At 42.2% G+C, this 16048-nt stretch overlaps 1 protein-coding gene across 2 annotated transcripts in view; it reads right to left on the bottom strand.

The window, feature by feature from the left end:
• LOC126174957 (UDP-glycosyltransferase UGT5-like) overlaps window positions 1–16048 on the bottom strand; it is an 82730-nt gene that overhangs the window by 26691 nt on the left and 39991 nt on the right. For both annotated transcript variants that reach the window (XR_007535500.1, XM_049921423.1), the window contains exons 3-4: window positions 4887–5068; window positions 4328–4787 (exon numbers count right to left, since the gene is read on the bottom strand). Coding sequence is in view for 1 of the 2 variants with exons in the window: in XM_049921423.1 (XP_049777380.1) it covers window positions 4328–4787; window positions 4887–5068 (642 nt within the window). In the remaining variant the exon portion in view is untranslated. The remainder of the gene's footprint in view (window positions 1–4327; window positions 4788–4886; window positions 5069–16048) is intronic.

The following is a 16048-nucleotide window of genomic DNA, read 5'->3' as shown; positions in this document are numbered from 1 at the left end:
GAAAAATTTTATTGAATGTGACAATGGCTGAGGAAGCCTACGTATATATGAAACTACTCAGTAAATCAAAAACATCCATACAAAATACTTTCTGATACGCTAACGAATGAAGCAGTAAATGCTACATTTGAGATTAAAAAAGATTCTATTGGTATGCTTCATCAAAAAAAAGCGCACACAGATCTTGACAAATTGTTAAAACACCTAAGAAGAGCATATAACAACTCGAGAGATTTCAGATAATGTTCAAAATCTCTCGCTTCCTTACAAAAAGCTGAGTAAAAAAATTCATCAAATAAGATGTTCAATAATTTGGTGCATTAATGTTATAGAAGTAAAAGAAAAAAATAAAACAGCTAGTCATAAGCCTGGATGAACTGTGAAGGATTGTTGTTATTACAAAATGGTCGATAAAGCCTCCCCCATGATGCGATTTCTTTTGACGCTCGGAAGACCACGCGGAAACACCGCGTTAACGTTACGGGTCGCAAAGCCTACGTTCGGAAAGCCCACGAAACAAATGGTGTGTTACCAAAGGGTATTAAGAGACTCCAGCCATCCGGTGGAAACCATTCGCCTTTAAAAAACAGCCAGATCAAGACAGATCACCTCACGTGATCTGTAGCTGTACCTTTTTTAGATTGAAGTCAGCTGATAGGTATTCCTGCTTAAGGGAAGTCTCTCTAACGAAGAAACCACTTTCGACAAAGCTTAGGTATCCGATTAATGAGGGAATTAGTATATTTCATCAAAATATACAAGGTATTAGAGATAAAGTTAGTGAACTGCTTATAGAAGTTGACTCTGTAATTATTGGTATATCTGAACACTTCTTAAATAAGGAAATAATTCAGAGGCTTCCTTTGCCAGGATACAGGTTGGCTGACAACTTTTCTAGGTGCTCTTTGCGGTGTGGGGGAGTAGCCATGTATGTGAAAAACGGTAACCCGTTTGAGTCAATTGATGTTTCAAAGTACTGCACTGAAAAGGTGTTTGAATGTTGTGCAGGTGTAGTTAAATTTAGTGGAGCTAAACTTCTTACTGTTGTTATTTATAGATCCCCACACTCCTAATTCACAACATTTTTGCTAAAGCTAGAGGAGGTTCTCGGTTCACTTTATAGGAAATACAAAAAGTTATATGTGGTGACTTCAATATTAATTGTATAAATGATTGTGCAAGGAAAAGGATGCTGGTAGACCTCCTTAATTCATATAATCTTATGCAAACCGTATTCTTTCTAACGAGAGTGCAAGGGAACAACCATAGACAATATTTTTGTTCATTCCTCATTACTAGAAGGGCATTCTGTTAGCAAGAAGGTGAATGGCCTTTCGGATCATGATGCACAAATTTTAAGTCTAAAAGATTTTTGTGCTGCAACACATGTTAAATATAGTTACCAACTTTTTAGGAAAGCTGATCCAGTTGCTGCAGAGACTTTTGTAAATCTTATCAAGGAACAAGAGTGGCAATATGTTTATAGTGCTGATACAGTAGACTTTTCTCGTGCTCTTTGAAAGTTGCTTTCCGTTAGAACGTTCAAAACAGGGTACTAGCACAAACAGGCAGCCTGGGTGGCTGACTAAAGGGATAAGAATATCTTGTAGAACAAAGTGGCAATTATATCAAAACGTTAGAAACAGTCGCAATCTAAATGCAGCAGCCCATTACAAACAGTATTGTAAGGTGCTTAAAAAGTTATTAGGAAGGCAAAAAGTATGTGGTATGCAGATAGAATAGCTAAGTCTCAGGATAAAATTAAAACCATATGGTCAGTCGTAAAGGAAGTGGCTGGTCTGCAGAGACAGGTCGAGGATATAGAATCAGTGCGTAGTGGGAATGTCCGTGTTACTGATAAGTCGCATATATGTACAGTATTTAATAATCACTTTCTGAATATAGCAGGTGAACTAAATAGAAACCTAGTCCCAACAGCGAATCATATAGCGCTCGTAGAAAAAAGTGTTCCGAGACTGTTACCTGAAATGCTCCTCCATGATACTGACAAGATGGAGATTGAGTTAATAATTAAATCACTAAAGACCAAGAACTCTAATGGATATGACGGGGTATCTAGCAGAATACTGAAGTATTGTTCCATGTATGTTAGCCCAGTGCTTAGCCATATCTGTAACTTTTCCTTTAGGAGTGGTCGGTTTCCTGACCGATTAAAGTACTCGGTAGTGAAGCCACTTTATAAAAAGGGAGACAGGGATAATGTTGACAATTATAGATCTATTTCTATGCCATCGGTGTTTGCTAAAGTTATCGAGAGGGTTGTATATACAAGGTTACTGGAGCATTTAAATTCACATAATTTGCTGTCAAATGTACAGTTTGGTTTTAGAAATGGCTTAACAACTGAAAATGCTATAGTCTCTTTTCTCTGTGATGTTTTGGACGGATTAAATAAAAGGTTGCGAACGTTAGGTGTTTTCTTTGATTTAACGAAGGCTTTTGACGGTGTTGACCACAAAATATTACTGCAGAAGTTGGACCATTATGGAGTAAGGGGAGTAGCTTACAATTGGTTCGCCCCTTACTTTAAGTACAGAAAGCAGAAGGTAATTCTCCGCAATATTGAGAGTGGTAGTGATGTTCAGTCCCAATGGGGCACTGTTAAATGGGGCATTCCCCAAAGGTCGGTGCTGGGGCCACTGCTGTTTCTTATTTATATAAATGATATGCCTTCTAGTATTACAGGTGATTCAAAAATATTTCTGTTTGCTGATGACACCAGCTTGGTAGTGAAGGATCTTGTGTGTAATATTGAAACATTATCAAATAATATAGTTCATGAAATAAGTTCGTGGCTTGTGGAAAATAATTTGATGCTAAATCACAGTAAGACTCAGTTTCTACAGTTTCTAACTCTCAATTCAACACGAACTGATATTTTGATCAGACAGAACGGGCATATTATAAGCGAGACGGAACAGTTCAAGTTCCTAGGCGTTCGGATAGATAGTGAGCTGTTGTGGAAAGCCCATGTTCAGGATCTTGTTCAGAAACTAAATGACGCTTTATTTACCTTAGAACAGTATCTGAAATAAGTGACATTTCAACACGAAAAGTGGTCTACTTCGCACATTTTCATACGCTTATGTCATAGGGTATTTTTGGCTCAAAAACGGGCTGTTCGAGCTATGTGTGGTGTAAGTTCGAAAACCTCTTGTCGACCCCTATTCAATAGTCTGGGAATTTTGACATTGCCCTCACAGTATATATTTTCTTTAATGTCGTTTGTTGTTAGCAATATTAGCTTATTCCCAAGAGTTAGCAGCTTTCACTCAGTTAATACTAGGCAGAAACCAAATCTGCATGTGGAATGCACTTCCTTGACTCTTGTGCAGAAAGGAGTGCAGTATTCTGCTGCATCAATTTTCAATAAGCTACCACAAGAACTCAAAAATCTTAGCAGTAGCCCAAACACTTTTGAGTCTAAACTGAAGAGTTTCCTCATGGCTCACTCCTTCTATTCTGTCGAGGAGCTACTGGAAGAGCTAAAAAATTAAGCAAATTCCAGTGTTACATCGTTAATTTTCTTTATTTAAACTTACGACTTGTCGCCTGAATATGTTTCTTATATTTCATTTTATCTGTTTCTACAATCGTGTTATAATTTCATGTATTGACTCGTTCCATGACCATGGAGACTTCTCCTTAATGTGGTCCCACGGAACAATAAATAAATAAATAAACGTCTTCCGAATGAGGGGAACCTCGGCCTTTGGCTCCAGGCTGGAGGACAGTCACAATTCAGCAGACACCGGAAACGATACGTTACATAATGCGTGATCCAATGTGCTGGTACGAGAAGCTGCAATATGAGGTGCAACTGAAAATGTATCTGGATTTCGTCTCTCAGAACCATGGTGAAGCGTACGCGGGACAGGGTGTGAGGGTTCATCAGTGCTTTTCGTCCTATGGAGTAAATATACGGAAGCATGTGGATTGCTGGCATGGTGAGTGGTGCTTGGTAAATAGCGAAAAGGGTGGCCGACCAAAAGGGACGCTCTTAGGGAATTTGATCCTTTTTTACCTATTTCCGTGATTTCTTGTAGAATGCATACCATACATCGTTACCCAAAAACGAGAGCCGACCGATGAATTTAAAGAAAACACATATCAGTCATGATAACACTCAGTTTTTCTAAATTCGAAGAATTGTGCACTGTGCAATCATCATGAAGACAGTTCTTTTGCGTGCATTGAATAAATACTCGCCGGAATCGTGCTGTGCGGGGAAACCTTCTACAGTAATATTATATAATGTAAAACAACTGCCTTTAATGGTTTAAATTACATGGGATGTACTACTTACCAGAGGAAGTGGCTTCCGTTGTTTCTCTAGATGCAGCCCCGTCAGCTCAATGATATTAGGCAGCAGCGGTCGCGGATAGTTCATACTGAAATGATTATTTACGAGGAGGAGGCTGAAATTCCTTTCAGTTTCGTGCGCAGACGGATGACCAGGACCAAAATACTTCGTTTGCATCTTCTCTTGAGTTGGAAGTATTTGACAGTTCCATGCGTAATGAAGGCGTGTTATTATGTAGGCATTGTATAGTCTTTCCCAGAACGACATGTGGTCGGTGTGGCCCACCATGAAATCAGGGGAATAGGCGGGGTTGTTGGGATTCCCAAAAGATGACAGTACTGGAGATGGTGCGCTCAGAGATACGAAGCCTATCATTGGTGGGGATCCCAGTTGGTGAACCAGACCATAGTAGCACTGGTACACTAACCTTTCCAGGATAACAACGTCGAAAGACGGCTGGGACCTGCAAAATAAAATTAAGAGTCACAGTCTTTCCAAACCTGCTTTTATTATGAAATTATGAAATTGCTTACATTTAATGCCGTAGGAACATCATCCTTACCGAATGAAAGCCTGGACCTGTGGGGACTCTATTTGCATTTGACACATTTTTTCTCCTGCAACAGGCCACATTTTGATCATTTCGACTGGGCTGTCGTCTGACATTGACACAAAATCAAACGCTGACTTCACGTAGTCGTATGAGTTTGACAGGTCTATTTCTGTATAATTCTGGATATTTTTCTACGGAAAAAGGGAGAAAAAGAAAATACATGTAAGACATACGTGTCTTGGGAATACATCTCATTGACTTATACTTGAGTGGGAAAACAATATTTGGTTTTAAAATTTATGTAGGAAGCATATTCATTACATTAAAAAGAGAATATCTGTATGTTATTGTGTATGTTGTGGTCTTTGGTCTGAAAGCTGGTTTGATACAGTTCTTCCCTCAAGTCTAACCAGAAGATATCTCTTAAACTGCTGCAATCTACATTCTTTTGAACCTACTTACTGTATCCGGTCTCAGTCTGCTGCTACAGCTTTTATCCCAACACTTCTGCCCACTACAAAATTAACTGTTCGTTGAAATCTCATGGTGTTTCCTGCACATTGCCGCATTCCTTTCTGCCACACTACATTCAGCAACTCTTCATGAGTTATCAGATCTACCCATGTAATCCCAAGCATTTGTAGCTCCACATTCGAAACTCTCTGTCTTAGCGCACATTGTCTACGTTTCACTTTCATATAAGGCTACACGCAAGAGAATTACTTACAGAAACTACTCTTAAATGTATGTTCCATGGTACTCTCTTTCTCCGTAAAGTTTTTTTTTTACTGTTTCAAGTCTGCAGTTTATATCCTAATTATTTCTAACATAGTCAGTGTTTCTTTCCTCAAATATGAACACTCGCCTATTATTTCCAGTGTTTCATTATCTAATCTTACGCCCTCAGCGTCACCTTATTTAATTCAAGTGCATTTCATTATTCTCGTTTTTCTTTTTTCAAGACAATTCTATGCCATTAAACTTATCGTCCAAGTACTTGTCTGTCTAAAAATTCTTATTCCCTCTCACTGAACATGAATTTCTTTTACTCATACAAATTTCTCATTGGTTTCTTCCCCAGTCTGCTCACTGTACAGACGAATAACATCAGGAATAGGCTACATCCCTGTCTCACCTCTCTTCTCGACAAATGATTTGCTTTCTTGACCTTAAACTCTTAGAAGTACAGTTCGGTTTCTGTACTAAGTTACACATAACATTTCACTCCCTGTATTTTATCCGTGCTGCCTTCAGAGAGTGTATGACAGTTAATAATGTGGAAAGCTTCCTATAAATCTAGAAAAGCTAAAATGTATGTATCATATTTCTGCCAAGAAGCGACGGGGATATCCCACCAGTGGACAACATTATGGAGGTAGGGGACGTAGTACTGACATAGAGGCTTGTAGCAGTGGAGAACACCAGCAGGTGTGACATAGATATGCAAAACCTTTGCTGTCTCGACCGCTTTAAACAAGTGTGTATTACGGTCAGGAAACCAATTTGCATTCTGAATACACCCAAAAAGAAAATGCACAACACAAAAACCGTCCGAACTGGCCTCAGAAGGCCCAACGGTACCGACCGACCGTGTGTCATCCTCAGCCCTTTGGTGTCACGTGATGAGGATATGGAGAGGCATCCATGTGATCAGCGCACCGCTCTCTCGGCCGTTGTCAGTTTTCGTGACCGGTGTGGCTACTTCTCAACCAAGTAGCTCTGCAATTGGCCTCGCAAGGGCTGAGTGCACCCCGCTTGCCAACAGCACTCGGCAGATCCGGATCGTGACCCATCCAAGCGCTAGCCAAGCCCGACAGCGCGTAACTTCGGTGATCTGGCGGGAACCAATGTTACCACTGCGACAAGGCCGTTGGCATTCTGTATGTACACTGAGGTGGTAATTGTCATGGGATACCTCCTAATATCGTGTCGGACCTCCTTTTGCCCAGTGTACAGCAGCAACTCGACGTGGCATTGACTCGAGAAGTCTATGGAAGTCCCTTGCAGAAATATTGAGCCATGCTGCCTCTATAGCCGTCCATAGTCGCGACAGTGTTGCCTTTGCCGGATTTTGTGCACAAACTACCCTCTCGATTACGTCCCATAAATGTTTGATGGGATTCATGTCGGGCGATCTGGATGGCCAGATCATTCGCTCGAATTGTCCAGAATGTTCTCAAACCAACCGCGAGCCGTTGTGGCCCGATGACATGGCGCACTGTCAATCATTAAAATTCCATCGTTGAATGGCTACAAAAGGTCTCCAAGTAGCCTAACACACTCACTTCCAGTCAGTGGTCGGGTCAGTTGGACCAAAAGACACAGTCCACTCCACGTAAACACAGCCCACACTGTTATGGAGCCACTACCAACTTGCACAGTCCCAAGTTGACAACTTGGGTCTTTGGCTTCGTGGGGCCTGCGCCACACTCGAATCCACCCATCCGCTCTTACCAGCTGAAATGGGAACTCATCTGACCAGACCACGGTTTTCTCGTCGTCTAGTGTCCAACCGATATGGTCACGAGCCCAGGAGAGGCGCTGCAGGCGATGTCGTGCTGTTAGCAAAGGCTCTCGAGTCGGTCGTCTTCTGTCTTCTGTCTATCCTAACAGATACGTTTGTCGTACGTCCCATACTGATTTCTGCGGCGATTTCATCCAGTGTTGCTTGTCGTTCATTAATGAGAACTCTTCATAAGCACTGCTCCTCTCGGTCGTTAAGTGATTGCCGTCGGCCACTACGTTTTTTGTGGCGAGGGTAATGCTAGAAATGTATTCTCAGCGTACTCTTGACATTACCATTCCGCGTTCAATGTCTTTTAATTCCCGTCGTGTGGCGATGATCACGTCGGAAACCTTTTTACAGAACCACCTAAGTACAAATGACAGTTCCGCCAATGCACTGCCCTCTTGTATCTTGTGTACGCGATACTACCGCCCTCTGGATACATGCGTATCGCTGTCCCATGGGTTTTCTCACCTTAGCGTAAAGCACTACTTTAGTCGCCATTGTAGTGTTGATTACGTCGCTGTGCGCTCGGATACTACTGGGACTATTTGTACTTTGCTTACAACGGACTAGGCCTCCATTCTGAAATTTTTCAACTTACATATTCCTGAATGAAGTCGCATATCCTGTCTTGTGCCATTTGTCAGAGTGTCCCAAACCAGTTGTCCGCAGCTCGTGGTCGTGCGGTAGCGTTCTCGTTTCCCGCGCCCGGGTTCCCGGGTTCGATTCCCGGCGGGATCAGGGATTTTCTCTGCCTCGTGATGACTGGATGTTGTGTGATGTCCTTAGGTTAGTTATATTTAAGTAGTTCTAAGGTATAGAGGCTGATGACCATAGATGTTAAGTCCCATAGTGCTCAGAGCCATTTTGAACCAAACCAGTTGGAACTTTACTCTGATAAAGGAGTAGCATGAATCGTCTACTCAGCGTGTACAAAATAATTTGTATTTGTATCCATTGCAATACAAAAGCGTATTCGTCGTTTTTAAAGGTTATTGGAATAGCGCTTTTAGGGAAGATCTCATCCATCTCTTGTACAATATTAAATATCAGCTGTCTGTTATCTATGGTATTCAGGCCTGATAAAGGTAAAAAGTTGCTAGTACATCTTATTTCTTTTGTTTACCCTTGTTCTTCACAGAAAAATGATTCAGCCAAGAGCACTCATTACAACAACAGGTTGCTACGTAGTTCTCTCAGCCTAGAAGGTGAGATAAAATTAGAAACATTTCGCTGTCCCAAGGTATAGTAAACAAACAAAAAAATACAAATAATAAGTGTTCATAACTACAATTTTCTCATGGCAAATGGATCATTAAAATCTTGTTCTTGTTGTAGACTTCAGTCCGAAGACTGGTTTGATGCAGCTCTCCAACCTGCTCTACCGTGTGCATACTGCTCGTCTCTGAATAACTGCTGCAACCAACATCCTTTTGAACCTGCTTGCTGCACTATTCTCCTGGTCTCCCTTTATCCCCCACACGTCCCCCTAATACTAAATTTACAATCATTTATGTCTCAGAAGGTTTTATCAACTAATCCCTTCTTCTTGTCAAATTATCCCACAAATTTCTTCTCTCCCTAATTCTATTCAATAGCTCCGAATTATTTACACAGTCAACCCATTTAATCTTTGGCGTTCTTCACTAGCACCAGATTTCGAAAACTTTTATTCTCTTCGTGTATGAACCGCCTATAGTCCACATTTCACTTGTGCATGAGGCCACAGTCTAAACAGATGCCTTCAGGAAGCACTTCCTAACGCCTAAAGTTATATTCGGTGTTAAGAAATTTCTCTTTTCCATGTACACTTTCCTTGCCATACCAAGTCTACGTTTAATATCCTCTCTACTCTTGCCAACATCAGTTACTTTACAGCCCAAATAAATGAACTCATCAACTGTTTTCAATGTCTCATTTCCAAATCTAATTCACTCGGCATCGCCTGATTTAATTCGACTACTTTCCATTACCATTGTTTCGCTTTTGTTAATCTTTATTTTATATCCACTTTCAAGGCACTGTCCATTGTTTTGAACTGCACTTTTAAGTTCTTTGCTTCCTGTGACACAATTGCAATGTCTCAAAGTTTTAATTTTTTATTCCTGAAAGTTAAGTCCTTCTCCTAATACTGATAAATCTGCAGGGTAACAGAATTGCTTGTAAAAGACAAGTCCCGATCAGAATTTTTCTATTACGTGGTTTCACTATAGAATTTTAAGTGATATTCCCTTCAACATGAGATGCCTTGATGACGATGCCAGCAAATATCAACTATTTGTCCTCGTTGGGACGGTAATATGTGGTGTTATGTGGCAGATTTTCCCAATAACGTAACATGTAACATGTTTATTAATGCCATGTGTATATTTGATTAGTAAGTCATGTTAAATCTTTAATCCGCATCAAAACTGCAACTACAGGGTGTCCCAGCTATCTTGTCCACCCAAAATATCTCTGGAACAATAACAGCTATTGGAAAATGACTTTCACCGGTATCAATTTAGGGCTGGGGCCCATGAATGTACATATTTGGAAACACTCTAAAACGAAAGCATATGTGTTTTTTAACACAAACTTATGTTTTTTTAAATGGACCTCCTATATTTTTTCTTTGGCAATCCACATCCCGAGATATTGAGACGCGAAGTTGACGCTTGAAACACCCGGCATGCGCTGCTAGCGTACGTCCTGAGGCTCAGGCGTGAACCCCATGCTGCCCGTAATCGCGATGTGATTGACAAGTAAGTGTCCCTCTTGATAAGTATGGAGGTGTGATTACACATGTCAATCACATCGCGATTATGGGCAGCATGGGGTTCACGCCTGAGCCTCAGGCCGTGCGCTAGCAGCGCATGTCGGGTGCTTCAAGCGTCAACTTCGCGTCTCAATATCTCGGGATGTAATGGGAATATTGCGATGCAATCAACGCCATTGTATATGTGCTTTGTCATGCTACGGATTGCCGAAGAAAAAATATAGGAGGTCCATTTAAAAAAACATAAGTTTGTACAAAATTGTTGAGGCTTTCGTGGGCACTTGTTGACAAACTGCCTATTGGCTTCTGTCTCGGGTTCTTCGGCCGACGTTCATCTAATGATTTTTCTGACGTTTCGCCAGCACGAGTGGCTGGTATTGTCAAAGCTTCACCCTCCATTGCCGGCAATGGAGGGTGAAGCTTTGACAATGCCAACCACTCGTGCTGGCGAAACGTCAGAAAAATCATTAGATGAACGACGGCCGAAGAACCCGAGACAGAAGCCAATAGGCAGTTTGTCACATAAGTTTGTGTTAAAAAACACATTTGCTTTCGTTTTAGAATGTTTCCAAATATGTACATTCATGGGCCCTAGCCCTACATTGATACCGGTGAAAGTCGTTTTCCAGTAGCTGTTATTGTTCCAGAGATATTTTGGGTGGACAAGATAGCTGGGACACCCTGTATAATTATAACCACTGTCAGTTATTGCAACCTCCATTCATTCCGCGTTTCTTTTCGTCTTGGTGCGGTGCTGCAGTCTTGTCATTAGGTAGCCTTGAAGCTTTTAGCTGGCTCGTGAAGGGAATGATTCACTTGCGGAAATGGCTGTTTTCTGCTGAAAGGCAGTTTCCAGGCAGGTATAGTGCAGAGGTGAAGGGTCCTCAGCCCAGCCCGTTGGAGATGTGGAGTGAGCGCGGCTCTGGCGCCATAAACTTTCATTGTGCACGAAGCAAAAAAATCCATTTTGCAAAAAATCAAATTTTCAATCCCTTGTCCACTTATTAATTGCCTACCGACACCTCACATAGGGATTTGGCGACTCCTGTCCAGGATAAATTTTCGATCCTCTGAACTACATAGTTATTTTTACGATCATTAAATAGGAATTTGTCGACCCCGGGTCAGGATTTTACGATCCCTGGCTTTCCTTTTATTTTCGTTGTCGTTTTTACAGGTCAATACATAAGTATTTGTCGCCTACAATTGCACAAATAGTTAACTGATTATGTCCTTGATACGAAAAGGATAAACAAACACTTCAACGATAACAAAATTCAAGAAAATAAATTAGACTCAATTGTGATGCGCTTTATTACCTTGTGCTACTCTTACAGCAAGAAGGAAGCAGGTAAGTACGGTCAACTGTTGTCCTGAATTTCGACGTTGAAATTTGAAGGGTTATATTTTAGTGTGCCTTTGGTAGGTTTTTATTGCGTATATTCGTATGTATGTGGGATTAGTAAGGTGGTAGAGGTATCCCGTTGGATACCAAGTGTCCATTAGTATGTGTACTGCAGGTTGAAATATGTCACGATATCCACTAGCCCAAGTTAGGGTAACACAGGAAACTGCATTGCCTAACCTGTGACAGTTCAAAGGGAGTAGGCGAGGGTTGGATGATTTACGTCCTACTAGGTGCACTCACTGCAATCTAACCATTCATAACACACGACGTAAGTAGTCAAAACCGGAAGCCAGTGAAACTTGCAGCATTATGAACACAAAGCAAGGGGATATGAAGACTGCGCTTGGCTATGTATGAAGAGGAGAAATAGCAGGGGTAGGATTCAGGCGATGATTAAGGAAAATGAAGTACAGAAGTCGAGTGATGGTAAATTATTGGTAAATAACTTTTGTGATAACTTACATTGTTGCGTATAAAACAGAGATACCAGCGTTAGAATCTGAATTTGTCAGAAGTTTTTTTTTCATTGAAAACATCTGTGTTTTGGTTTATGGTCTTGCATCGTTCGATCCGTTGGTGTCGCTAGTTGAGGAGTAGTATTATTCATTCTTCTACACTCCTGGAAATGGAAAAAAGAACACATTGACACCGGTGTGTCAGACCCACCATACTTGCTCCGGACACTGCGAGAGGGCTGTACAAGCAATGATCACACGCACGGCACAGCGGACACACCAGGAACCGCGGTGTTGACCGTCGAATGGCGCTAGCTGCGCAGCATTTGTGCACCGCCGCCGTCAGTGTCAGCCAGTTTGCCGTGGCATACGGAGCTCCATCGCAGTCTTTAACACTGGTAGCACGCCGCGACAGCGTGGACGTGAACCGTATGTGCAGTTGACGGACTTTGAGCGAGGGTGTATAGTGGGCATGCGGGAGGCCGGGTGGACGTACCGCCGAATTGCTCAACACGTGGGGCGTGAGGTCTCCACAGTACATCGATGTTGTCGCCAGTGGTCGGCGGAAGGTGCACGTGGCCGTCGACCTGGGACAGGACCGCAGCGACGCACGGATGCACGCCAAGACCGTAGGATCCTACGCAGTGCCGTAGGGGACCGCACCGCCACTTCCCAGCAAATTAGGGACACTGTTGCTCCTGGGGTATCGGCGAGGACCATTCGCAACCGTCTCCATGAAGCTGGGCTACGGTCCCGCACACCGTTAGGCCGTCTTCCGCTCACGCCCCAACATCGTGCAGCCCGCCTCCAGTGGTGTCGCGACAGGCGTGAATGGAGGGACGAATGGAGACGTGTCGTCTTCAGCGATGAGAGTCGCTTCTGCCTTGGTGCCAATGATGGTCGTATGCGTGTTTGGCGCCGTGCAGGTGAGCGCCACAATCAGGACTGCATACGACCGAGGCACACAGGGCCAACTCCCGGCATCATGGTGTGGGGAGCGATCTCCTACACTGGCCGTACACCACTGGTGATCGTCGAGGGGACACTGAATAGTGCACGGTACATCCAAACCGTCATCGAACCCATCGTTCTACCATTCCTAGACCGGCAAGGGAACTTGCTGTTCCAACAGGACAATGCACGTCCGCATGTATCCCGTGCCACCCAACGTGCTCTAGATGGTGTAAGTCAACTACCCTGGCCAGCAAGATCTCCGGATCTGTCCCCCATTGAGCATGTTTGGGACTGGATGAAGCGTCGTCTCACGCGGTCTGCACGTCCAGTACGAACGCTGGTCCAACTGAGGCGCCAGGTGGAAATGGCATGGCAAGCCGTTCCACAGGACTACATCGAGCATCTCTACGATCGTCTCCATGGGAGAATAGCAGCCTCATTGCTGCGAAAGGTGGATATACACTGTACTAGTGCCGACATTGTGCATGCTCTGTTGCCTGTGTCTATGTGCCTGTGGTTCTGTCAGTGTGATCATGTGATGTATCTGACCCCAGGAATGTGTCAATAAAGTTTCCCCTTCCTGGGACAATGAATTCACGGTGTTCTTATTTCAATTTCCAGGAGTGTATTATACCATGGTAGTGTAGCGTGATGCAACTTGGGACATGAGAAAAGAAGTTTGAAGGTCATTTTTGCAACACAACCTACGACCAGCTTAGAGACAGAAATGATGATACTTTCTGCAAGACCTGACCATCATTTTGCAGGAGAATGCTCAAGCACGTACAATGCAAGCTGTTACAGATTTGTCTGACTGATGGGGCTGCTAAGTGCTGTACCAGTTACTGCACTCCCCTGACTTAAGCCCTCGTAAGTTCAACTCGGTATCTAAACTCAAGGAAACACTTCACGACATTCGCTTCAGAATTGCGTCGGGTAATAGCACCACCACCTAAAGAGAAGGCCGCGGCGCGCTCTTGTGACGTCACGCAAAGCGGGCCGGGGTTGGATTGGCGCTGCGCTTAAAGAATCGAGACGCACGGCCTGCAAATCTTTGTCAAACCGTTTTACAGAACCTATTCCGTAAAAAATAATTAATTTCTGAAATACTTTTAGCCTTATATGGCAGCTTCATGATGAAGTGCCAATCATTTCGATAATGGTCATAACTATTGTGGTATTTCACAGATGAGTATCAAATTTGAGAACGTTGCCATCAAAAATAGAGGTCGCTATGAATTTGTGTTTGATGCATATTACACATTCTATTGCTGAGTATGAAATACAGATGAGGTTTTGAAATTTTCGTAAAACTTTGGATCAATATCTGCTTCCAATCTCGAAAAATTTGAGCATCTGCAGCAACTTCACTTCCGATCGCAACGCGCGGGAATGAAATATTCATAACGCCTGTCATATCTCGTAAACCGCTGGAGATAACGAAACGAGATCTTGGCAAATGATACCACGCAAAGAGGAGAGTACTTTGCCGAATGGTTAAAATAAGTAACTTTATCAATCGCGATATAGCAGAAACTATAGTTTATAATTCTTTTTTACCGGTAATGTAATTGCATAAGACTTATCATTAGCCAGTGAAAACGTACGAGTGCGGGATGTAAATAATATTGCGATATACATGATAAAACAAGGTACATTTGTGAAAAATGCACTGTGATAAAGTACATTCTTTCTGGACCAGACAACTATTATTTACACTCACTTGAAAAATTCTTCACTAATACAGTGTATAATATTAAATTCCTCTGCCTTCAGTATCCTAAATAAATATTGTGTAGCTGTTTATAGAGCTCCCTCAGGAAAGCTGAGTACATTCCCCAAGCAAACAATCACTTTTAACTCACCTCACAAAAACAATTATGCGTTGTTATTGTAATGTAAATTTTCTTTCCTGTAAAAATATGGCAGATTTTGAGCATAAGTCAACAGTGAAAATCTACAAACCTTCAGCAGACATTTGCAGCTGTTGGAATGAGACAATGTGTCAAGCTAAAAACGTCAATAATAAATTTAACCTATTTCTAGATTAATTTGTTCCATTGTTTGACACATCGAAAAATAACACAGATATGCTTCATACAGAGAGATCGCTTTTTAAACATGAAAACAGCAGTTTCAACATTCGTTAGCACTCATGCTAACTAATGCGAGAGTGAAAAACAACACCCACTGACAAATAGAGAATAAAACGTATCGGTAATGCGTAACAAAATACGAACTGCAGAGAAATTTAAACATGAATAAAAAGTAACACGAGCCACAAATTTATATTTCGTTTTCAAAATCAAAATAAAGCCACTTGATAACGAATACTAGGCCTACTTACTGCGAACTTTTGCACACAATTTTAGTCAAATGTATCCAAAATGCAAGATATTCCACCAGAAAAAATAACAATTGTACTAGGTATATAGTTTTTACATATCTTCGTGTGCTCAGTGGGTTGGAAATTGTCCCGATGAATCGCTAAAAGACATTTCCAACGCAGATTCGCATCTTTCGGAAAGGAAAACAACATTACTTTCGGTCGAGTTCCGTAATTCACACGACACCTTGGCACACAGCACTTTTAAACCATGTTCACAGTAGCTTCACTACACGCAAACACTGTAATCGCTAGTTTTAAGCACGAATATAGCACTCGATCCAACAAACGTGAAAATAAACAAACGCTTCGAAACACAACATGGTGGCCCGCTTGGAGTGACGTCACGACCTGCTATGAATTTCGCGCCGCGGCCTTGTCTCTAGGTGGTGGTGGTAATAGACCGCGCCACTCGAACTGTCAAAGCAACTGGCACTGCTAAGAGTATCCTACGATTTCCACATCCCTGGCAACGGGTTATACACAATGCTGCTGACTACTTTGAAGGTCAGTAAAACTTTGAAACACGTATCTATTTTGTACGAGCTATAAATAAATAGTTGCCATTATTAAGGTTCCAAACCTCGTATGTCGCATTCTTAAGCCCAACGGAATAGCAGTGGATCACATTACAAATGCAGGATACCGCATAAAAAATAGTGTCTAATTCGAAACACAAATCGTGGAACAGTTTACGAAAG

This window comes from Schistocerca cancellata, chromosome 3 (assembly GCF_023864275.1).
Source record: "Schistocerca cancellata isolate TAMUIC-IGC-003103 chromosome 3, iqSchCanc2.1, whole genome shotgun sequence".
Taxonomy (NCBI): Eukaryota; Metazoa; Arthropoda; class Insecta; order Orthoptera; family Acrididae; genus Schistocerca; species Schistocerca cancellata.
This window is presented reverse-complemented; position numbering and strand designations above follow the sequence as displayed.